Source organism: Electrophorus electricus, chromosome 13 (genome assembly GCF_041902795.1).
Source record: "Electrophorus electricus isolate QZ-2024a chromosome 13, ASM4190279v1, whole genome shotgun sequence".
Taxonomy (NCBI): domain Eukaryota; kingdom Metazoa; phylum Chordata; class Actinopteri; order Gymnotiformes; family Gymnotidae; genus Electrophorus; species Electrophorus electricus.
The window spans coordinates 2,162,928-2,186,500 of record NC_137509.1 but is presented as its reverse complement, the minus strand read 5'-3'; the positions used below and the strand labels follow the sequence as shown (position 1 = coordinate 2,186,500).

The 23,573-nt window shown below is 45.8% G+C and overlaps 4 protein-coding genes across 12 annotated transcripts in view; 1 reads left to right on the top strand and 3 right to left on the bottom strand.

Moving 5' to 3' along the window:
* Positions 1-1,542: 1,542 nt before the first annotated feature.
* snap47 (synaptosome associated protein 47) lies at positions 1,543-10,283 on the bottom strand. Of its 4 annotated transcripts, XR_003412130.3 has the most exons (7): positions 9,217-9,421; positions 7,984-8,529; positions 7,107-7,606; positions 6,353-6,468; positions 3,543-3,717; positions 1,927-2,019; positions 1,543-1,845 (listed from the first exon to the last, which is right to left on the bottom strand). XR_003412130.3 is itself a non-coding variant. In XM_027031104.3 (6 exons), exons 2-5 carry the CDS (start codon positions 8,475-8,477, stop codon positions 3,571-3,573), a joined length of 1,257 nt encoding a protein of 418 aa, XP_026886905.2. In that variant the 5' UTR covers positions 8,478-8,529; positions 10,147-10,283; the 3' UTR covers positions 1,543-2,019; positions 3,543-3,570. The 4 variants fall into 4 exon arrangements, 2 of the variants coding, with proteins under 2 accessions (XP_026886905.2, XP_026886904.2); XM_027031104.3 differs by lacking the exon at positions 9,217-9,421 and adding an exon at positions 10,147-10,283 and having other exon boundaries at positions 1,543-2,019; XM_027031103.3 differs by having other exon boundaries at positions 1,543-2,019.
* jmjd4 (jumonji domain containing 4) lies at positions 9,663-14,571 on the top strand. Of its 2 annotated transcripts, none has more exons than XM_027031102.3 (6): positions 9,663-10,264; positions 10,425-10,590; positions 10,841-10,966; positions 11,237-11,504; positions 12,210-12,263; positions 13,266-14,571. In XM_027031102.3, exons 1-6 carry the CDS (start codon positions 10,012-10,014, stop codon positions 13,572-13,574), a joined length of 1,176 nt encoding a protein of 391 aa, XP_026886903.1. In that variant the 5' UTR covers positions 9,663-10,011; the 3' UTR covers positions 13,575-14,571. The 2 variants fall into 2 exon arrangements, with proteins under 2 accessions (XP_026886903.1, XP_026886902.1); XM_027031101.3 differs by having other exon boundaries at positions 9,666-10,264; positions 12,117-12,263.
* iba57 (iron-sulfur cluster assembly factor IBA57) lies at positions 14,262-17,095 on the bottom strand. The gene is made up of 3 exons (XM_035536691.2): positions 16,534-17,095; positions 15,389-15,741; positions 14,262-14,992 (listed from the first exon to the last, which is right to left on the bottom strand). Exons 1-3 carry the CDS (start codon positions 16,944-16,946, stop codon positions 14,601-14,603), a joined length of 1,158 nt encoding a protein of 385 aa, XP_035392584.2. The 5' UTR covers positions 16,947-17,095; the 3' UTR covers positions 14,262-14,600.
* Positions 17,096-17,598: 503 nt separating this feature from the next.
* The window catches only part of gjc2 (gap junction protein gamma 2), a 28,167-nt gene continuing 22,192 nt past the window's right edge, over positions 17,599-23,573 (bottom strand). For 3 of the 5 annotated variants that reach the window (XM_081694473.1, XM_035520100.2, XM_035520101.2), the window contains one exon: positions 17,599-20,357. In XM_081694473.1, coding sequence (XP_081550599.1) covers positions 19,093-20,337 — 1,245 coding nt within the window. In that variant the 5' untranslated portion in view covers positions 20,338-20,357 and the 3' untranslated portion in view covers positions 17,599-19,092. Of the gene's footprint in view, positions 20,358-21,577; positions 21,713-22,674; positions 23,553-23,573 lie in introns of those variants that run through there. The other 2 variants (XM_035520102.2, XM_027031107.3) reach the window with 2 other exon arrangements.

Sequence of the window (23,573 nt, the reverse complement as noted above, 5' to 3'; positions counted from 1 at the left end):
ACTTTAAACAAACGAAGAACTGAATAAATAAATGGATGAATGGTGCAAGCGAAACGTCAGAGAGTCTGCAAATTAGATTCAGATCTAATGATTAACTTTCCCCGGTCTGACGCACTAAATTTGGCATCTAATTGATTTGCCCTCTTTCCTGGAGTGCGTTATGAGCGGAAAGCACGCCCGGGCTGGAGTCAGCACCATCCGCTCATGGCGATGCTGTTCGGTAACGAGACGGAACGCGCGCCATCGCCCGCGCCTTCCCACGGCAGCCACTGATCGCTTTAACGTCGGTACGGACTCCATCGCCGCCGCAGCGTCGGCCTGCAAACACGCGAGCGCATCAGAGCCAGCGCGAACCAGCGATGTCTCCGCATCATCCGCCGCGAGGCCGGGCTCCGGATCTCGCGCGGACAGAGTATGTGGTCGGAGCAGACCGCCGCCACTTCCTCGCGAGCCCGACCACGTGAATTCCTCTTCGGCTGCCCGAATCTAAGGCAGCCACGCGGCGCGAGAGTTTATGAGGAAAATCCCCAAGTCTGGCGGTTTGTAACGTGACGGAGAGAAACTCGGTGGACCGGTAAATAATCCTTATGAAAACAGAAATAAAGATGCGTGGAAAGGGGTCGGAACGGTGCAAACATTCCGCAGAGTGGGTAGAACACGCCCTCGCGGGGGCGCGAGAGGACGGGGGAGTTTTCTCCTGAGGATGCGCGCCAGACCGACTAGCACATGCCCGTGGCCGACTGTAACAAACATAACGTCTAATCTAGGTGACGTTATTGCAGACGTGATGAGCATGTGCTTTGAGGTAACAGGCAGGGCTGAGATGTTTAATTCTCGGCTCAGACTAACGCGGGAAAGCCTCCGTCTTCATCACTTCGCAATGGCAGTGACCCCATGCGCCTGAAGACACCTCGGGCATATCCAGCAGCTCACTGAAAGCTGTTCATGTTCGCTGTGTCCTTGTGTAGTCAGTGAATATGTCGTAGACCGTTTACACTGTTGTTTATAATTTGATGTCTATATTTAAACATCATGTGTAGCCATATGCTCTGATAGCAGTGTAGGGTGATATAAGTTATATCCAAGAACTGGGTTGAAAACTGAACAGAGACCCTGCCCTGAGGTCCGGTAGAGACGCCTTGCAGAGACCCTGCCCTGAGGTCCGGTAGAGACACCCTGCACAGAGACCCTGCCCTGAGGTCCAGTAGAGACGCCCTGCACAGAGACCCTGCCCTGAGGAACCAACCCCTTTGGCATGTGGCGGTCTCTTACTCTCTTTAGAGGACTCTGACAGCAGGATGTTGAGCAGGTGCTGACCCCTCACTGGCAACAGCTTGTTTGCTAGCCTGTTTACGAAGACTTCAGCCCCCTCCAAGACGCTGCTTCCTCCTGCAGCACGGGGGGCTCTGCCCAGCATCCCACCGAACCCCACCAAAGCCCACCATAGCCCACCAAAGCCCACCAATACCCACCAATGCCCACCATAGCCCACCAAAGCCCACCAAGCCCCGTTCAGGAGAGGCCACAGAAACATACGTGAAGTTAAGTTTATTTTAGTTTATTTTACAGTCAGACACAAGATTACAACATTTGGCAACATCGTTGATGTATAGCATACACAAGTAACCCTAGAAATAAACCATGATCAGACTTGAAGGATACAGTCATGATGTGGGACAGTATTCAATCTCCCTTAGTGTTGTAGCTCTAATACTTAATCCTTGAAGCCAAACCCAGCCGAGGTTTTTTTTTTTTTTTTTACTTACTCAACAGTCAGTTTACCTGACTGACCACCTGACATCACACCTGACTCCTCTGTAAAAGTAGGAACCAGCCCTCGAGGATCTAGGGTTGAACATCAGGGTGACAGATTATATACAATGCCCAGTAGGTGGCGATGCAGAGTATGCATGCCTCATGCAGTACCTCTAAGATGGGGGGAACACGGAGGCATGACATTGGTTGAGCAGGAAGGTTTGGACCAGCGAGACAGAGATGGCAGCAGGTCTTGGTGTAGAACTGGGGACAAACACAAACACTCGTGGGTATTTTTAAATGCCATTTTAAAATCACACTCCATTCAGTTCAAAGCATTTTAGTTAATGATATCAAGCGCTGACTCGTAAGGACAAACCTGGACATGAGATTCATCGTTTCTCAGACTTCTCAATGGGTGCTGATCTGATATTTTGCAATAAACCTAATTCTGACTACAGTTAGATAAAAAAAAGCCCGTTATCAGATCAGCTTTCCTGCTCAAACATTAAAGATGGAGCAAGATTTAAGCTTCTCTGAAAATATTTCTTTGAAATATGCTTGTGTACATTAACCATCATTGGAGAAAAACAGAAAGAGAGAGCCATCGAGAGCCATGATCGATCTGAATATGATGTATGAATGTACAACGGAAAGATGCCGTTTACTGGAGACTCAAACTTTTTACGGCTCCTCTCTCAGACACTTAAAGGACAGAAGAAGAGGTAGCAGACTGACAGCAAGGTCTTGTGCTTCCCAGCGACACAAACCGCCCATCTGTCAATTCTAAAAACGCAGGACCTGTGCAGTCCTCTCGCGCTCCATCAAGAAACACCAAACACTTCCCACATGTTCACCCGTATCCTCTCTGAAGCTGCTATACGAGGGCTTTCACTTATGTAGCTTTGATGACTTCCAGATGTTCGGCTTGGGTTCCAAAAGCGCCACCGTTGGCAGCCGGACGGAACGCCTGGGAGACGGCCAGGAGGATGGCCTCGGTGGAGCGCTTTCTTGGCCTGGTCATTACGTCGCTTTCGTCAAGCCTGACTGAAGATACGCGACTGCGTCACAGACACCGTACTCCGGGGACAGGAACTCCACTTCCACGGAATCCCCCACACGTCTGAGCCATCCTCACCTTAGTGTCCTTCACTACTGACGTTAAAGTGCTTCACGGCAGGAAGTTCATTATAGTTATGTTTATTCGTCTTAGAAACACATATATAGATTTTGTCTTTAAATTCTTGCTTAAGCTTAAAATTGACCAATGGTGTAATGATTTCAGTTTTGTGTTGGTAAAAGTTTATTCTACGCATTAGTATCATTATTATTATTATTATTATTATATATTTCTACATACATTATTACACATTTATTCCACGTATTATTACATAAATCAAATTAAATTAAATGTATTCATTATAAAAAAATGTTCATGCATCTTGAGAACCTGGTGAATGTGTCCGTTAAATCTGATCTGTTTTGTCCAGCAGGTGCCAACAGTGAGCAACAGTCCCTCAGAATGCTGGAGTCCTGAAAGTGCTGTTATCAGGTGCAAGGCTATGATTTCAGGGATTCACCCCCACCCTCACCCTGTCCTGCATTCTCTCCTCTGACCAGAACTTAATCCCTTTCAAGACTATAACGCAATATCTACAGTCAACACCAGCATTAACATGGAACCACTTGGCTATGCACTCCATTTTCAATGCATCACCACACTATAGCCGCCTCCACACGCGCCCCCTACGTGCGCAGCTCCTGCTGTCAGGACAAGTGTGGCTTACCGCCATGGCGACAGAGGGGCGGCAGCCGCTACAGTAGTTTCCTCATTCTGCGGGTGTGTTTGTCGATGGTCATGGTAGCGCGGTCGCTGGAGGACGCCAGCGCGTCCAGGGTCTCATCCTGCCTTTCCAGCTCTGTCTCTGCCTCAAGGGCCAGACTCTTCAGCTGGGTCAGCATCTGAAAACACACACACACACATCACATAAAAATACAGTCTTTTCTCAACCAAGTCCACTTTTCGTTCCAACCCAGCTGCTGGTACACGTCCAGCGCATGTTCAGTGTTCTTTATGGCCCCGTTCAGGTGTGTTGGAAGGTGTCACAGAGCAGAAATGTGGCCCTCTGGTGGTACTAGAAAACTACCTTAATATAAACGTATAGTCAGCATTACAGACTACTAGAAAAGTACATTAATATAAACGTATAGTCAGCATTATAGACTACTAGAAAACTGCCTTAATATAAACAGATAGTCAGCATTACAGACTACTAGAAAAGTACATTAATATAAACGTATAGTCAGCATTATAGACTACTAGAAAACTGCCTTAATATAAACATAGTCACCATTAGAGACTCCTAGAAAACTGCCTTAATATAAACGTATAGTCAGCATTATAGACTACTAGAAAACTGCCTTAATATAAACATAGTCACCATTAGAGACTACCAGAATAGCAACAGGTCTGTAGTGAGTTTCACGCCTGTCCGTCACCACTGCTTGTCTGCTCAGCCCATGGAGCACACGCACCGCACTCTGGTGTCAGACGGAATGTGTAAGATTTTCACAAGCATATGAGGTCATCCTCACTGAGTGGGTCGAGTCTGTCTGCGGCTCTCTAAATGGATTAGTGCATAACGGTCAGTGGCACATCCTAAATGGGCCCCATCATGCCAAAACACACACACACACACACACACACACACAACACACAAACCAAATGTCATTACATCTACTACAAGAATTCAGCAGAAGGGCATGTGTGCAAGTGGAACACATGCCTGGGATGCTCAAAACTCTTCAGGCCACAGCATAAATGGGAAATATTAGGAAGAGAGCACCAGGGAAATGAATGCCAGTATATCCATATAGTCAATGCCAACGTATCCACATCAGTGTATCTATATCAAACACACTCCAGGAAATCCAAATATTAAAGTCCTCACTCTTCATTCAGACGCATAAAGTAAATGTCATCCGATGCTAATATCTAAGCACCAGAATAGCCTTCAGAGCTAAAGCTCGCTCCCCGATGGAAGGCGTCAGGGGACGTTCTGCTTCCAGGTCATGTGTACTATACAGAGATCAGGACATCCTGCCCACAGTGGGCAGGCAGGGGGCATGGGCCCAGGTCTACAAACCCTTCCACATCAGTCCTCCATGACTCCCCATGGCACTTTCAAACCTTTTGGGCTGTAGCACTGATCTGCTGAACAGAAGAAAACAGGTATTGTTTGAGGTCTGGAGCAGTGTTTGTGTAGAGCTGCTGTACGACGTCATGCTTGTGTAGTGAACAGGACAGAGTTCTTCAGTCGTATTCCGCAAGATGCACCCACCAGGGTGACGTCACGCACACCCCTCTGCTGTGTCACCCTGGTGCAACTGCGGGAGCTTTCAGTGGAGGGTGGGTTTCTCACCCTCCTCCTCACTGCCAGGTGAAATGCATAGTTAAAGCAAGAAGCAGCAAAATGAGAGAAAATGAACCAAAACACTGCCTTTCCAGCTTAAACACGAACAATACCAGAATTTACCTGAGCTAATCAGTCAAAGGAAACTTAATCAAACTATCCATAGAATCCACTGGGAAACTGGCAATTGCTAACATATTTAAGAGGCTTCAGAAGACAGAGCAGCGGCCTTCGTGGGATGGTGGCGTGACTGGTGCTTTAGGAGCAGTTAAGGGTTGAAGGAACAGATGTAGGTGTGAGTGCACAGACTGACATCTGCAGAGCCCACAAGACCTCTGGATTCTGCAGCATACTAAATTCTTCTGTGTAACAGTTTATGTAGTAAAGGTTAGAGCTCATCCTCCTTCTTTTATTCACTTCCTCTGACTTCCTCAGCGTACGTGTAAATGCAGTTCCTTTAGGGAAAAAAAGTAATAAATATGGAATACTGATTACTGGGACCTTCCAGAATGTTCCCAGCAGGCATTTCTGTTAGTTCCTCAACGGTATATGGACCATATGCTGTCAGTTCTTCTCCATGACTTCATTCTTCCTCCATTAGTCTCCTACGAGATTTTCCTTCTGAGCTTTCTGTCAGAAAACACTGACACCCAACACAGTGAAGCAAGTACTAAAAGCAGTACTAATTACGTTACTGATATGGAATAATGTAGAGTTTAGCTCCATTTCAGCTCCTGGAGTTATACTATCCTGTAGAGTTTATCTCCATTTCAGCTCCTGGAGTTATACTGTCCTGTAGAGTTTATCTCCATTTCAGCTCCTGGAGTTATACTGTCCTGTAGAGTTTATCTCCATTTCAGCTCCTGGAGTTATACTGTCCTGTAGAGTTCAGACTCAACTCTGCTCCTGAAGATGTACCATTTGACAAAGTTTAGTTCCAACCCCAACTGGTTGCATGGTTCAGCTATTCAGAAGTGCTCAGTAGCCTTCAGTAGCAGTGTGAGATGAGCAGTGTGAGATGAGCAGTGTGAGATGAGCAGTGTGAGATCAGCAGTGTGAGATCAGCAGTGTGAGATCAGCAGTGTGAGATTAGGGATGGACCTAATCTCTGCACGGTTGTAGATCTCCAGGATCTGAAGCTCTTCCCCTAAGTGTATGAGGTTACGTGAGGACAGCAGACGGACCTGTTTGAGCTCCTGCGCTTCTGCCTCGGTCACCGTGGGACGTAAGACGTGCAGCTGCACCTGAGTCAGCATCCCAGCAGGCATCTCTGTGTCCAGGCCCTGTACCGGGGCCACACCTGCAGGGGGCAACAAACACACCCGCACAGGAAGGCCCAGGACTCAATGCACAGATAAAAGAGAGCACAGAAAACAGATTAGACTACAGGCCTAAACCCTTCCAGGAAATGTGATGAGTTGCTTTATGACAGCCAGACCTTGATTTAACAGAGCTGGAAGTGTGTTTCTACTGAAGCAAACAACTATGGGGTAAAAACAGCTGGCAGAGCTCAAATGGTAAAGAAGAGGAAGTGCAGTGCATTGTGTGTGTAATGATCTGTTAAAAGTATTCTGTAAAAGTAAACACGTGAAGGTGGACGCAGAGATGATCGGGTTTTCCAGGGGCCTTAGGAGTTTATTTGCTCCACGTGATGGGCAGTTGTAACACTGCTGCCATCGTGTGATGGAAAAAAGAATTTCAAGTTCACTGCAAAATGTAAAACTGATAATTAAGAAATGAATTAGCTGAAATAAGTTTTGACAATAAAACATTTTGATAATCAGACTTTAAATAAAGGTATTTAAGATCAAATAACAGTAAAGCACATAGATGCCAGAAACGCGAACACATAATTTTCCTAAAATAACCCTGAACAGAACCAAAGAATCAGTAACCCCAGTGGCATTAGCAGGCAGACCAAGGCCCCACCCATCACACCTGCAGCCCAGAAGGCGGCGGCGCTGTCCGCGCTCCCTGGTGTGTTAGTGGGCGTGGCCTGGAAGGCAGCATAATCGCTCATGAACTCCACCTTCTTCTTGTACTGCACCTCCAGCACGGCCAGGGCCTCGCCCATCTTGGCGGACAGCAGCCTGTAGCACACGTCCGGCTTGCCAATGAAGCGCTGGCGGACACTGAGCTCGTAGGGGCTGTGCACGCGGATGTCGTCCACCTCATCCCGCTCGAAGCGGTGGACCAGCTGCCCGCCAGCGCCGCGCACCTCCAGGCCAGACACCAGCACAGTTAGGGAGCCAGGTTTCACCTCGCCTGGATTTCCGCCGCGGGACACCACAACCGGGATGCTGCTGATCACCTTGTGGGCTTTGCCGGAGCCTTTGGGGCAGGGAGCCTTGGCAGCTGCCTCTGCCTTCTCCGGCTGACTTCTCCAGGGCAGCTTGCCAAACGGCCACCAGGGTGGAGACTCGAGCTCAGACAACAGCCTGCACACGACACCAACACAGGCCAAACTTATCAGGCCTCCCACAAGACTGACTCAGAATCAGTTCTTTCCCTTTATGTCATTGTGAACACAGTTATACTGTCAAAGTTGACCTGATGCTAGCTCGGTAGATACACAATCATCAGTGAACACGTTAGAAGATAGTAACGAAATTCTGCACTTATTGTACAGTAATCCTGAGTTTTGACACTGTGGAACGTAAACACTGAACACACATGCTCTTATGATGGTCTGGCCTTTCTTCCATTAAAGTGGCCTGAAACATAGTTAATGCCACACTAAAGCTGACTTTCCTCAACCTTTTCTACAAATGCAACACGTGTAACTAGAAGCCAAGCCAACACAAAGGTTGCTTACTTATCAGCCACGCCCAGGTCAGACTCAATCTTGTCCAGCCCCTGCATCACGTTGTCGAACTGCTCCCCCTGGTGGTTGATCACCTTGCCTGTGTCGGCCAGCCTGCGCTGGGCCCCGGACACCAGACTGATGAGCTCCTGGCCCTTGCTGAGCGGAGCAGGAGGCACCTGGGCTTCGCCGGGACCCAGGAGTCTCTCCCTCCAGAAGTGCTCCACCACATGGTAGACGGCGGCACGGCACGGGCGGAGCGAGCCAAACCAGTGCTTGACTCCACCCTGCTCGAGCACTGTCAGGGCCCCGAAGATGAAGCTGGACGATTCCATCTTGACCTCCACAACGTGGGACAGCGGGACAGTGGCCGCCACTCCGCGGCTTGGTTCCGACGCGAAGCTGACGGAGGTGCGGCTCAGGGACAGTGTGCCACTCACCCAGCGCTTCTCCCTGCTTACATAGTAGGAGGCGGGCCAGCTGCGGACAGGCGTGTCCCGACTCATCCTGCTGCGATGGGTGGAGCTCGGCTCCCCCGGGAACTGGCTAGGAGCTCACCTGATAGGCCGAGGACAGTAACAGCCAAGCTCACAGTCAGGATTGTTTACATTTGTTCATGTATGTAATACCTACTTCTATTATAGGATCTAAATATCTACATGAGCCTCATTACATGCTCTTACCAGGTTTCCTAGACCATACTGAGGCCATTGACAGCCCCTGAGTGCATTTACAGGCAATAGCAGTAGGTTCAGCAAATTTACACCGAGTGATCAAGTATAATCCGTTCTGCTTGGAACTCAGACACCAGAACAGGCAACATGTCTACCCATACCGTTCAGCATCACAGAATATGAAGCAAAAAATCACAGGCTGTACAGTTACAGTTCAATCTAATCGTTAGCATCAGTTTCTTTACGACACCCAAGTCTAATTCAAAGCAAGACAAAAGAGTATTATGCTTGATCTGAGGTTCCCCTGGTAGAGCAGGTAGGACAATATGCTAGCAACACTGGTCATGGGTTCGAGTCCCAAGACTCACATACGGTTATACAATCAAACCATTAGCTGCATGGCTGGCTCAATCGACCAACATAAGGGCCTTTGTTAAATAGTTAAATTATAAATGCACCACAACATGGTGGTCTGAATACATGAACAGCCCGAAATAAGCTCCACGTAGCAAAACATTAAGCAGGTTACATCATTCGTAGATGACGGCAGTAACCGTCCGGAGTAAAGTACCTTTCAAACAGCAGGTGTAACGCAGGTTGACATTTGGCGATGGATTATTTTCTACACGTGTCCTAAAAAAACCCTTAATACCAGTTGGTTACGTATGCATCGCTACATCCTGCAATCTAGCTCTATAAAAGAGCAAATGCAGCACGTCTAGGTTAGCTGTTCCGACGAGCCTTTAACTGAAGCAGCTCGGATTGCTAAACTAGACTGTAAATAATGCAGCTAGGAAACCGGAAGTTGCTTGGTGCCACTCATATTTATATTTCGACCTGGAAAATTTGTTGACAGAAAGCGTTCCGCTTAAATGGTAAACATAATGACAATTGCAGATAGAGGTTTCTGTTTTCTCCCAAAGCTTGGCTACAGATGCTCTTTGCGACATGATTAAAATGACTAAACTCGAGTTTGCGAACAGCCCCTGTGATTAATCCGTATGTGGGCGCTGTGCGTGGCTCACTTTCTTCCCCTGGACTCCTCGGTTGCCGTGCTCTTAAACCCCGAACTGTGGCGCAGATAAATCACGTTATTTTCGCTAGATCTGCAGAGATCACAACATTTGTAAAAACACTGTTATTACACATCGTGGTATGGTAATACCAGTGTAATTCTACCAGATAGTCGGAACAAAATCGTGTAATCCTGGCCAAAAGCAGCTCTAGCTAGTTGGCGTTGGCGTCAGTCGTTGACCAGGGTTGGGATTAGACACGACATCAGTCGTTAAAATACAAGTGTTTGCGTCCTGAAACCGCAAGATAAATAAACCTGACTAGGTTAAACACCGCGCTGAAATGCCGTGACATGGATAGAGAGACTTTTCATAACTGCTACAGCCTCATTAAGATCCCGAGGCAGTCGTGCCAGCAGTATCGGTCCTCTCACTTCGTGGACTACATAGAGAGAGGAATAACCTACACCAAGTTCTTTAAGAACTACCTGCTCCCAAATCAGCCGTGCATGTTCTCCAAAAAGTTCACAGAAGACTGGAACTGCAGGAAGCACTGGGTTACAGATGACGGCAAACCAAATTTCCAGAAGCTGTTGCAGGAATTTGGTGAGTAAACAATATCATTATTTTAAAAAACAAAACAAAGACATGAATGTTGCCGCTCTATATATTCCGAGTCCGAAAATGAATCGAACAGCCTATGCTATGAACCGAACAGCCGAAATAACCTTTCCGGTGATGAGTCAGTATGTCTTCGTCTTTACAGACGAGACTCCAGTGCCTGTGGCCAACTGCAGTGCAAAGGAGTACAATGCCAACCCCAAGCAAATAATGGCCTTCAAAGAATTCATTCAGTACTGGAGAGAATACATTCAGAATGGTCATTCTTCACCCAGAGGATGCCTGTACCTCAAAGACTGGCATATGCAGAGGTAGGAATCCCGACACAGATCCAGCAGTGGAGATGAGGGCAATTTTCTTGATTATTTATTTTTTTGCTTTCCCTTTTCTGTAATCAAGAGATCTATTATTTATTTCTAAATTGACCCTATTCGTTTAAACACCTTATTTTAGGGGGATTCAACATTTTAAGATTAAATAACTATGACTTTATTACAATTGAGCAAATTAAGTTTTAATTTCAAGTTCTAAAATAGCATGATAATGTGTCTGCTGTTTCAGGATATTTCCAGAGCATGACACTTACAAGACCCCCATATACTTCTCCTCTGATTGGCTGAATGAGTACTGGGACACTATTGAAATGGACGACTATCGCTTTGTCTACATGGGGCCAAAAGGATCCTGGTATGAATAAAGCATATTGCTTCACTTTTTACAAATCCTAGGCCCGGTGTCCTTCAAACAGTACAGCTCGGTGTCTCCCTCCTCCAGCACACATGATATAACTCACAACTAATATACACACCCTTTATGAGATGTGCTGTGGCAGGAAAAACACCAACCTGTGCTGTCCGTGGGAACCCCAGGGGGTAGATCTGAAAAGCACACTCTTTAACGTGAACTAACATAACCTACAACAGGACAGCATACAGCAACTCCCTCTCTGCCCACCAGGACTCCTTTCCACGCAGACGTTTTCCGTTCCTACAGCTGGTCTGCCAACATCTGCGGACGGAAAAAATGGCTCCTGTACCCTCCGGGCCAGGAGGAGTTCCTGAAGGACTCCCATGGCAACCTGGCATATGATGTCACGGCGACCATACTTCAGGACAAGGGGCTGTTCCCGCACTCGGACAAGGCGTGCCCACCTCTGGAGATCATTCAGGAGGCTGGCGAGGTCATTTTTGTGCCGAGCGGTTGGCATCACCAAGTTTACAATTTGGTGAGAATCCATATCAGTTAGGATTAGATAACTGGTGTACAAGACGATGAAAAACTGAATGAAATTTTAAGTGAACAGTCACATGATATACAGTTTACAGTCTGGTGAGAAACTGACTTCAAGTGAAAAAGTCATTGCTGAAATGCTGCATCTCAACTCATGAATCACCAGATTAGGGAAAACCTGGTCATAATGAGTTTGTGGATTTGGTGTGTTCACTGCTGTCAGGTTGATTTACGCTAAATCTACGCTAGATTTACACTAGAGAATGCAGGCTAAAACGTAGGTGAGGTCATTACTCCTTGTCTCACCAAAGATGTGGAATGATCTTGTTTAAAAAGAGACGGGTAAAAACTTGCTGCAGATGCAATGCAAGTGAGAAGCAGAAATTGAGAGTACATTTTAACAAGGCCAGACAGCAGCACCTACTAAAAACAGCTTCCTTACCAAAGTACCAGGGCCTCTCTGTGTGCTAGGAAGACACTGTCTTCGTCAATCATAACTGATCTCTCTGCGTGTTAGGAGGACACTGTCTCTGTCAATCATAACTGGTCACTCTGTGTGTTAGGAGGACACTGTCTCTGTCAATCATAACTGGTCTCTGTGTGTTAGGAGGACACTGTCTCTGTCAATCATAACTGGCTGAATGGCTGCAACTTGGACATCATGTGGCAGTTCCTACAAGATGAACTCTTGTCTGTGCAGAAAGAGATTGAGGAATGGAGGGACACTATGGACACATGGCACCAACATTGTCAGGTACCACATGATGTTAGCACCTAACACCTAGCACTAACACATGATGTTAGCACCCAACACCTAGCACTAACACATGATGTTAGCACCTAACACCTAGCACTAACACATGATGTTAGCACCCAACACCTAGCACTAACACATGATGTTAGCACCTAACACCTAGCACTAACACATGATGTTAGCACCCAACACCTAGCACTAACACATGATGTTAGCACCTAACACCTAGCACTAACACATGATGTTAGCACCTAACACCTAGCACTAACACATGATGTTAGCACCTAACACTAACACATGATGTTAGCACCCAACACCTAGCACCTAACACCTAGCACTAACACATGATGTTAGCACCTAACATTTAGCACTAACACATGATGTTAGCACCCAACACCTAGCACTAACACATGATGTTAGCACCTAACACCTAGCACTAACACATGATGTTAGCACCCAACACCTAGCACCTAACACTAACACATGATGTTAGCACCTAACACCTAGCACTAACACACGATGTTAGCACCCAACACCTAGCACTAACACATGATGTTAGCACCTAACACCTAGCACTAACACATGATGTTAGCACCTAACACCTAGCATTAAACCCAACCCCTGACATTAGCACATGATGTTAGCACCTAACCCCTGACATTAACACACAATGTTAGCCCATAACACCTAGAATTAACACCCAACTCCTGACATTAACATCATATTGCATAGCATAACGTGCCATCCAAGATATCGCATTAGCAAGAAATTCCTGGCATAATATGTAGAATTAATACTGAACACCTGACATTAGCACTCAACACCAGGGTTTAGAAATTAATACATGGCATTAATTTGTACTGCTAATTACCACTGCCTCCATTGTTTGTACACAGAATGGAAAAGAATATTTCTACATATTTGCTATTTTTGACTCCATAATGATTAGGTGTATGAGCAGACCACTCTGTGATAAAAATCTTGATTCTTATTCCTTCACAGGTGATTATGAAGTCCTGCACAGGAATAGACTACATGGAATTTGCTTTGTTTCTTAAGACCATCGTAAACAACCGAATATCCTTCTTGAACTCTTGCCCTGGCAATGCAGTCAGTTGCCAGGGTAACCCCTCTGAAGCCCTGTGTGCTCTAGGTCCTCACCATGCAGCCTTTGACCTTCAAAGAGTGATCCATGTCTTGGAAAGCATGCTTAGCAATGAAGACTTTAAGAGACTTGAGCCGTCAGCACTGGGCTTTAGCCCAGATGAACTGTTGCAGGAGATCAGAGAGGCCGTCCACACCATCGTCTGAGAACGTCTGTGCAATTGGAACATGGAGACCACTACAGACCTGATGGGATACATGCTATGCTTGAAGTGTTTTTGCCACTGCCATATTAAATGCATTTCACTGCAAATAAATATCCTCAGAAAAAATTTGTTTATTTAGTCGTGAAACTAATATGCAAATGAGCTATGTCGGTGATCAGAATAATTTGGGCATCATCATTTAGGCAGCTACTCTACTCTGAGGAACAGATGGTGGGGGTTTGGTGTTTGCTTAGGTTTTTCTTGCTTTTAAAATGTCCTTACTGTCACATCTTCTGGTTATTTATTGTCTTCTAGTGTTACACTAGACGTGTTGTATCTTCTAGTGAGATACAGTAGACGTGCTGTCTTATAGTGAGATAGTAAACATGCTGCGTATTGCAGTTGCTGTCTTATAGCATGCGATTTCTAGCAGAGGCTGATGTTCGGATCCACTCCCATTCAGATGTTTCCTGGCTGATGAGGGCTGAGAGATGGTGCTGTGTTTCTGGATATAGATCAAGTTAATTACCATGAGTTCCAGACCACTTAATGAGTGACGAAGCCCCGTGAAACACAGACCAGTGGTCGTCTTACTGGGGATGGAGGAGCTGGACTTTTTCATAATGTCTTTACAGCTCAGAGACATGAACCAGAGCTATAAATATGAACCAGACATGAACCAGAGCTATAAAATCCCATGAATCAGTTTAATTTGAAAGAATATAAATCAAGATTTATGGCATGTTTGAGATGTACGTCACATACATAAATAAGTTACGGCAAATTCAACATCCAAACTATTGCATTTAAATAAATAAATATTACCAGCACACAGCTCGATCTTTGAGTCGACTATCTAGTTAACTTCTTAAATGTCTTATTTATTTAGTTATATGTGACTGAAGGAACATTACATAAAACTTTTCACAGAATTGTTTTTATGTTTTTAACAGTGAAATGTTCAATACATATAAACTACCGCTGGACAGCTACTGTGAGCGGTGACCCCTTCTCATCTTTTGCAGTACTATTCACTCTTAGTGTCTTCTGGCCACCAGTCCGGCACTGAAACCTCAAGAGTCACTGTCCTGTCCTGAGAGGATGCGAGTCTGAGCGTTTCGTCGGTATGAGCTGTTCGCACCAGGCCGAGGCCCACTCGTCCTAGCCCTGCCCTGTATTTCCCCACGGGCTTGTCCCCAGGGGACCGCAGTTCAGCTCCTGCCTGCAGACTCTCCACCGGGGACGAGAGCCTGACTGGCACCAGGCGCTTGCGTACCACACCCGTGTGGTGGGTGCGGGCGGTCAGCTCCTGGCCCAGGTAGCAGCCCTTGCTGAAGCTGATGCCATTCATGAACACCAAGTTGGACTCCAGTGGCAACGCCTCCCCGGGAGGAAGATCCCTCGCGCCCTCCGGCAGACCTGTGCAAGGGGTGCACAAGAGAAAACCAGTACTTACAGAACACCTCTATGTTCTGATTTAATTAGCTACTGCTGATAAGTCATGCAGTCATGCTGAGGACTCCCTCCCTTCTCTGTGACTGTCTTTTACTTTTGCGGAGGATAATTAAATGAACATAATTCTGTGTAATTCAAACAGTTTACAATCTGATAAGAAACTGATTTTAATTGAAAAAGTTGCTACATACTGTATCTTACCTCATGGGGTCAGTGGATATAGAAAATGTTGGTCGTATTGTAACACAATCAAAATTGAGATATTAAAATAAATTCAACAATAAGAGGCAGACCATAGCTTGGTGCCTCTTTACACTTTGTGTTGAAGATAAAAGACAAATTATAATGTTAAATCCATACCAATTTTGTAGCGATGGCTGTGGTACTCATCAGGGTCACCCTGTTGACACGCAGCGATGAAGTCTGGAGGATTCTCACTGTTTCTGGCTACGAGTCTCCAGCCCATCAGGTCTGTTCTGGGGTCCTCAACCAGCACCAGCGCTTTCTCTGCGGACGTGGGCTCTGGTTTCAGCTGCTGCGGCGCAGACCGTGTTTCCTGGGGCAGCAGAGCCCACAGCGAAAGATCGGCACATGTGTTCACAGTTACTCTGCGCCTGATCTTGTACATCGTTAGGTGCTGCACGACAGCGCCCAGCAACGAGCTGTCACACTCCAAGACAACACTGTTCAGGTCCGCCGAGGATTCGTTCAGACTACCATAAACAAACAAACAAACAAGAAATATACAAATAGATAAAAACAGTGGGTGCAGTTTGCGAGTTCTTCTTTAATCTTGAAGTCATTTAGACCAATAAAGAATGACAAAGGCAACATCCACCAACACGTGTATACAGGCTCAGTGCTCTAATTCTCCTTTACATCTCACCATTTGTTTACATAACACTGCTGTTCATATAACACAACCACACACATGCATATTCATCAGCTATTTGTGCTCTAGTATAGCATAGTACTAGTGTAACTGGTGTCAGAGCAAAGCTTTTAAGAAAACTTCTGTGATATTCTGCATATACAGTATTCTGCACAGCACCCTTCTTTCTTGTATACGTTGTCTTGTACAGCAGAGAGTCTACATTTTTATAATTATTAGTTATTATCTGATTTGTTGAGTAGTACTGTACGAATATTCTGGATATTTGTGACAAACGTTACTATATGTTTGTATTGATAGAGTTTCACATTATTCGTCTATACTTCTATAACTTAAAATCAACTTATGTCAAAACATATAGCTAGGTAGCCTGACAACTTCAAGTCCTGTTGTACAACAACCATAAATAAACCTGTTTTGATCTTTAGCTAGTTTATCTACAGTCAGAAATGTCAGGCGAGGTTTACGACGCCGAAGAAGACAGATAACGATGGTTATGGCTCCTGCCTCGTTTCAGCCAGCTCTGAAGCTACCACAGACCTTTCTGTTCGCTTCCTGGCTCCTTAAAGCCAGATGTAATGACACACCAAACTCAAATCCAATGAACCATTACCTGTAGATGATTACATCGTACAAGGTCCTGCCTTTAACGTTCAGCATGTGAGCGTACAAAGATCTCTGCCTTCCTTCTCCGAGAAGGTTCATGTCATTCGTGATAATTCCTTGAAGAAATGCGCTTGTGTCTTGTCCATGAATCTGGACAAGGTTTCTGCTCGGGAGACTGTAACAGATGAAGTGTCCTGGTCTGGGTAGACTGGAAGAGGTGAGGCGTCCCGGTCTGGGTAGACTGGAACAGCTGAAGTGTCCTGGTCTGGGTAGACTGGAAGAAGTGAGGCGTCCCGGTCTGTCCCAGCAGGACGTTGCTTTAAACACACGGTTAGAAAAACACACCCTGGGTATGAACGTTGTGTTCCTGCCGCCCGCCACAGCTCGGACTGCACCGCTGAATAAGCCCTTCATACTCATTGCGTCGACTACAGCAGAGCTTTCTTGTCGTGCGTACAATAACTAGGAGTACCGCATTTAAAACACCTCGCAGAGCGACATCTCGCTACTCTGTTGCCCAAGTCGACTTCCTTCCATTTTGTTTCCCATGCTGCCTCGCGAGCACGTCGTTTTGCCGCGCGGGCACGGAGGAGTCCATTAATTAATTCATTCGTTTTTATTTTCCTTTCCTTTAAACTCAGTAAACTGACCATCGTTACTTTCTTACCATAAACATTTTCAGTTTAGAGCTATTAACCCACAATGCATGTCATGTAGTTAGCGTGAGGGAATAGATTAGCCTATCAAAAATGTTCGATGTGTAAGTTGTTACTGACGTAATTACAAGATTTCTCTCTAATTTTTACATACAGCTAATCATTTAGACAAACGACTGGATGTGTTTGACTCAATAATGTTATGCGATGGTACTTATCGCATCTGACCCCGTACAGAACAGCCTGCCCTGGAGAAGATGTCAGAATTCAAAACAGACATGCAGAACACCGAGATGGACGGGGTAGAGGATAGATGACAAATGACAAGCCAGCAGATGGGTTACTGCCTACCTAACTCACCTGTAAAACAGCTGTTGCTGCAAAGAAAGTGATAGAAGCATGAGCCAGCACACGGCCAAGTTAATCCCAAATTTATTATTCTTTTGAATGCAGTACAAATCACATCACTGTTACAATCGTAACCAGTAAAGGCACATCCAGAAAAAAAAAAGTTCAACAGCAGAAATGTATTCTTTCTTCACAAATACTTATTGCAGTCTCCAAAACTCTTGGTCCATTGCCTTTAAACCTTACCGGACTCATTAAAAATAAAATTCTAACAGTTTCACAGCTCTTGTAGTAATAGTATTTGACATCAACATTGGCACAATAGTAACATTTTGTCATTACTACGCAGTTCATGACAGTTCATATGGTTACTCCATTTAGCTGATGCTTTGATCCAAACTGACTTACAGTTATGACTGAACACATCTTGAGTAATTGAGGGTTAAGGGTCTTGTTCAGGGGCTCAACAGTGGTGAGACTTGAACTGGCAACCTACTGATTAGTAGTGGAGTATGTTAACCATTGAGCAACATTATGGCAGAGAAAGTAATTCCTCATGCTAGTAACACAAAGGTCATGGTTTCAAGTCCCATAGTGTATGTACTGTCATACTGGTAAACATGCATGTTTCTCTGGTTAAGAGCGTATGCCAAATGCTGTAAATGAGTTATACAGAAATTTAACTATAAAAATTACTTTCTGGGGGGAAAAAGGCAATAAGTACCTAAATATATTATTAAAAATGTGAAAACCACACAGTAGGACCACAGCTTACTTAACTTTTATTTACAGTCTTAAATATCACAGTGTTTTCCTCTCCTAAAACACAGCCACTCAATCAAAATAAACTACAGTTTTAACAGATAACTGCTGCTTGCGTGTTGCAATACTTCTTATTCTTCCACAGAGTTTAGCTGAAATTATGGATTCTAGACCTGGGCGTTGCATCAAGAAATGTAAGACCCATCACCCACTGTATTGTGAATGGTTGCCTCTCGGCGATGAAAATACTTTAAAAACAGACAAAATTTGAATGTCCTAGGGTAATAATTAGGATCTGCATGTTTTTAAGCAGTGTGAGGATACCTCATAAGAAGAAACTCATGAGCTGAGTTAATGTTTAGCCATGTCAGTGCAGCTCTGTTCTTGTATTGATTTATGAGGAACAGCAGCGCATACATAAAATAAGTTAAATTAATCCATGATCATTAAAAAAGCAAAACATCTAATATGACTTCTGATGTGGTCCATTGACATGCTCTAAAAATGAGAGAAAAATGATTCTAAATACAATATGTGAATCAGTAATTGCAAGTAGTATTCTGAGGGTTGGTGAGCACCAGACAACATATCCTGAAGAGAATGCTACTGTATGTGTGTGAAACATCTCTGTCCTTCCTATGGGATCTGATATCACCTTGACAGGATGATGCCTGTTTGTCTTTTCCTTTCCTTGTTTTATTTCAGGATAGAAAGTACAGACATGGAATTGTTGCTATCTAGAACTTCTGTAAATTATAACGATGACAGTTTGCAGGCCCGTCTGTTGCTCCTGCCAAGGTCTAAATCCACACGGAAGTTTTTTCATTCTTCATTATTGTCCCTGCCTTTTCTGAGCAGACCTTGGGACGGGCACCCTCTCTCTCCTGGGCCGCGTTCACTCTGTTCTGCTCCGCCATGGTGGCCCCAGACTCGGGGCTGCTGGCCCTGGAGCTATGAGCTGATTTCATGCTGTACGTGTGAAAAGCCATGTTCAGCTGCTCCTGGGCCACCCGCAGGTGCCGGTGCAACCTGGCCAGGTCCGCGGGGATGTTCTCGTCCGGGCTGGTGCGCCGTTCCTCCTGTCCTGCGCTGGCCGCGTTCTGCTTGGTGGATGCTAGGCCACGCTTGGGCTTGTCTCCCTTGATGACGAGGTTATACCCCGGGGGGGAGGCAGGGATGTTGCGAGGGTAGGAGTAGGAGTAAGGCGGCCGTTGGCTCGGACGGCGACGCTTACGCAGCTTGTCACGCAAGGCACCGATGCCCAGGTGCAACATCTCGCACACGTTGAGAAGCAGGCAGAGAAAGCTCACCACGTACATGACAAGCAGGAAGATGGTCTTCTCGGTGGGCCGAGAGATGAAGCAGTCCACCCGGTGCGGGCAGGGCACCTTGCTGCAGACGTATGACGGGTCAACGCGGAAGCCATAAAGCAGGTACTGTCCTGTGAGGAACCCCACCTCAAAGACGGCGCGGGACAACAGCTGGAGCACGTAGATCCTCATCAGACCCTCCCGCATGATCCTTCTACGCCCGTCGTGCTTGACGTCCTTCTGGTCATTCTGCGGCTTAGGCTCCTGAGCCTTCAGCTCGTTGGCATAGATCATGGGCTCCAGGACTTCATCATCTTCATCCTCCTCCAGAACCTCGTTCAGGTGAGGCTCGTCCTGCCACCTGCCCCTGCGCTCATTCCTGAGCCGCTGCCAGTGGAGCTTGCGCTCCTCTTCCTCGGAGGCGCGGGCGATCTTGTGGATGGCGTAGCCTAGGTACATGACAGAGGGCGTGGAGATCATGATGATCTGGAACACCCAGAAGCGGAGGTGTGACAACGGGGCGAAGGCATCGTAGCACACGTTGTCGCATCCGGGCTGCTTGGTGTTGCAGGTGAACTTGGTCTGCTCATCTGCGTAGATGGACTCTCCACCCACAGCCGTCAGGACGATGCGGAAGATTATAAGCAGAGAGAGCCACACCTTCCCCACGAAGGTGGAATGGTTGTGGATCTCCTCCAGTAGACGTGTGAGGAAGGCCCAACTCATGTTCGACATAGAGGATGATCACTTATGATCTGCAGAGATAGTCGGAGAGAGAGGGAGGGGAAGAGAGAGGAATTGGTGCTTTGTCACTTTTAAACTTCAGAGATACGTTACATGGTATGGTCATAGTACTGCTCCCATAGTAATACTGTCATAGCTAATCCAGAGGTAATCCAGAAGCAGGGATGCTTTTCCCATGGGAAGGGGGTAGCCCTCGTAACAAGATTGTACTGAGAGTGAGACAGCAGTGCGTGTGCTTCTACAGGAGGGAGAGAGAAGAAAGTGAGACAGCAGTGCATGTGCTACTACAGGAGGGAGAGAGAAGAGAGTGAGACAGCAGTGCATGTGCTACTACAGGAGGGAGAGAGAAGAGAGTGAGACAGCAGTGCATGTGCTACTACAGGAGGGAGAGAGAAGAGAGTGAGACAGCAGTGCATGTGCTACTACAGGAGGGAGAGAGAAGAGAGTGAGACAGCAGTGCATGTGCTACTACAGGAGGGAGAGAGAAGAGAGTGAGACAGCAGTGCGTGTGCTACAACAGGAGGGAGAGAGAAGAGAGTGAGACAGCAGTGCATGTGCTACTACAGGAGGGAGAGAGAAGAGAGTGAGACAGCAGTGCATGTGCTACTACAGGAGGGAGAGAGAAGAGAGTGAGACAGCAGTGCATGTGCTACTACAGGAGGGAGAGAGAAGAGAGTGAGACAGCAGTGCGTGTGCTACTACAGGAGGGAGAGAGAAGAGAGTGAGACAGCAGTGCGTGTGCTACTACAGGAGGGAGAGAGAAGAGAGTGAGACAGCAGTGCGTGTGCTACTACAGGAAGGAGAGAGAAGAGAGTGAGACAGCAGTGCGTGTGCTTCTACAGGAGGGAGAGAGAAGAGAGTGAGACAGCAGTGCGTGTGCTACTACAGGAGGGAGAGAGAAGAGAGTGAGACAGCAGTGCATGTGCTACTACAGGAGGGAGAGAGAAGAGAGTGAGACAGCAGTGCGTGTGCTACTACAGGAGGGAGAGAGAAGAGAGTGAGACAGCAGTGCGTGTGCTACTACAGGAGGGAGAGAGAAGAGAGTGAGACAGCAGTGCGTGTGCTACAACAGGAGGGAGAGAGAAGAGAGTGAGACAGCAGTGCGTGTGCTACAACAGGAGCGAGAGAGAAGAGAGTGAGACAGCAGTGCATGTGCTACAACAGGAGGGAGAGAGAAGAGAGTGAGACAGCAGTGCGTGTGCTACTACAGGAGGGAGAGAGAAGACAATACCTGGGTTTATCTGAGACAACAGTGAACACTCCCGTCCCAAACTGCTCAAACACATCAGTATGCGATGCCTTGTGTGTATTCCTTTGAAGGGATTGGTGCCTATAAGCAGAAACCTCTCCTAGAGTATCTATAGGTCTGCAAAGCACATGTGATTGGAGAGGAGAGGTTTTGTTATTTTACAAAACAGCTTTAATAGCTCGTGATTAAAGGCTCTGGGCGCTCATATTGTCTATGAGATAATGTGTCTCAGTCCACCACCAAGACCCAGCGAATCTGGCAATGGGGAATTTTCCAGAATTTACAAGAATGATTTAGACTCCATGTGCATCATTAAGCTCCTCTGACATTGTTACAAATGGTTGGAAAATGTTTTTTCAACAAAAGTTCTTCTTTAAAGTTAGCTGTGGAAACAGAAAAACAGAGGATCGTACCAATTAAGTTAATAACAGCCGTTGATTATTAAGAGAGGTGCTGCATATCTGTGTTTCTGAGCAAAATATAGCACACACACAGGTTTAAACAATATAGCAAATTGTGCTTGAGCAGGATATTCAGATATATTTCAATTTTATTTCTGAATTACTCAAACACTGAAAACATGTGCCTCAATTTTAGATATTGTGGTAATTTTTAAAAATCTTTTTAAATTGCAAATTTGTTTTGCATGAATGATCAAATAAAAACCCTTTTTAGCTATAGTTAGAATTTCCTAGATTCTGAATATACACATTAAACTTAACCCAGATGCAGCAGCTTCCCTAAAAGTCGCATCTAAAATATTCACTCAATGTTTGTGTTTTTGTTTTACATTTCTTATAAACAAGGCGTTTTTTAAGTGATTACATCTGAACGGTAAGTTTCATAACACAAGGACTGAAGACAGCACGGGCTTCCGTCCGATACAAAGATTCGATCAGAATTCCTTTTCGCCCCGCAGATGGAGCGTTTATGACGTAACAGGCGCGCATAGCAGCACGTTCAGACGAATCTCAGATTCGTAGTCGGATCCTGTCGTTTTCCGGTTGATGTCTTTTATAACGTGTTTAATAAGTTTTCAAAGCCAAGTCTATCAAAAGTAAACACCCGACGCTACATACCATTTTCACTTTGTGCTGTCTTTATCTGTGCAGTCCATACTGCGGTTCAGTTCAGTAGTTTAGGCCCATCCAGCTGACATTTAAAAAAAAAAAGTTTGCCTCGTGCGACGGGTTCCAAGACTTCCCCGCTCTGCCACTGCATAAACGTGTGTCTCACTGGTTTCAGTAGCCAGGTAGCTTGGCACATCTACAACAATCTCGCCTATAGTAGCAGTGGTTTGGGATAGGCTGATGAATTCGTGATTTAGAATCGAACGTGCTCTGCCCGAACTAGTTGGACTCGGGGAGTTCGGTGCCTGTCCTACATTTATCTAACGGGTGAGTCGATTGTGCAACCTACACCGGTTCAACCGGTAGGATTCACCGGATATTTAAGTCAGCGCACGGAGCCGCTGGCAGCACACGGCAGAAACTAACAAGTCAGAGGAAGCTGAGCGGATAACAATTAAAGAGGGATGTTCTTAATATGTTGAATTAAACATTGCTTGGTCTTACAATTCGAAACAGACGATCTTAATGTGCTTGGCTACGCGTGTTTTGTTTGTTAGATAGATATGAATGTATTAGAATTCTTATATAACTATTAGATAGATGATAGAATAAGGTAGATTAGGTATGACCTACGAACCGGCTCGATTGGTTCATTAAAAATAACTGGTTCAAATGAAAGATTCTTTCTCGTCACTAAAACACAGCAAGAGTACCACACCTTGTGACGGAGGCACGCAGGGCGCCCCTGTCACTAATGCACGCTACTAAACGAGAATTCTTTTTCTCATATATGTTCATCACGGTACAGAATCAAATTTTCACAAATGCAGTGTACGATAACCTGATTAATTCGATTAATTCGAATAACATGTGACAATCATTCATCAGTCGCTAATGTGGTTATAGAA

Bases quoted from the DNA above. Each gene is read 5' to 3' on its own strand.
- iba57 (XM_035536691.2), bottom strand. From the start codon at position 16,946: ATGAGTATGAAGGGCTTATTCAGCGGTGCAGTCCGAGCTGTGGCGGGC. The intron at 15,742-16,533 runs GTAATGGTTCAT...TGTTTATGGTAG, and splicing joins TACGATGTAATCATCTACAG to TCTGAACGAATCCTCGGCGG. The intron at 14,993-15,388 runs GTATGGATTTAA...CCCCTTGCACAG, and splicing joins CAGCCATCGCTACAAAATTG to GTCTGCCGGAGGGCGCGAGG.
- jmjd4 (XM_027031101.3), top strand. From the start codon at position 10,012: ATGGATAGAGAGACTTTTCATAACTGCTACAGCCTCATTAAGATCCCG. The intron at 10,591-10,840 runs GTAGGAATCCCG...CTGCTGTTTCAG, and splicing joins AAAGACTGGCATATGCAGAG to GATATTTCCAGAGCATGACA. The intron at 11,505-12,116 runs GTGAGAATCCAT...TCTGTGTGTTAG, and splicing joins ATCACCAAGTTTACAATTTG to GAGGACACTGTCTCTGTCAA.
- snap47 (XM_027031104.3), bottom strand. From the start codon at position 8,477: ATGAGTCGGGACACGCCTGTCCGCAGCTGGCCCGCCTCCTACTATGTA. The intron at 7,607-7,983 runs GTAAGCAACCTT...TGTCGTGTGCAG, and splicing joins GACCTGGGCGTGGCTGATAA to GCTGTTGTCTGAGCTCGAGT. The intron at 3,718-6,352 runs GTCCGTCTGCTG...GTGTGTTTTCAG, and splicing joins AAGCGCAGGAGCTCAAACAG to ATGCTGACCCAGCTGAAGAG.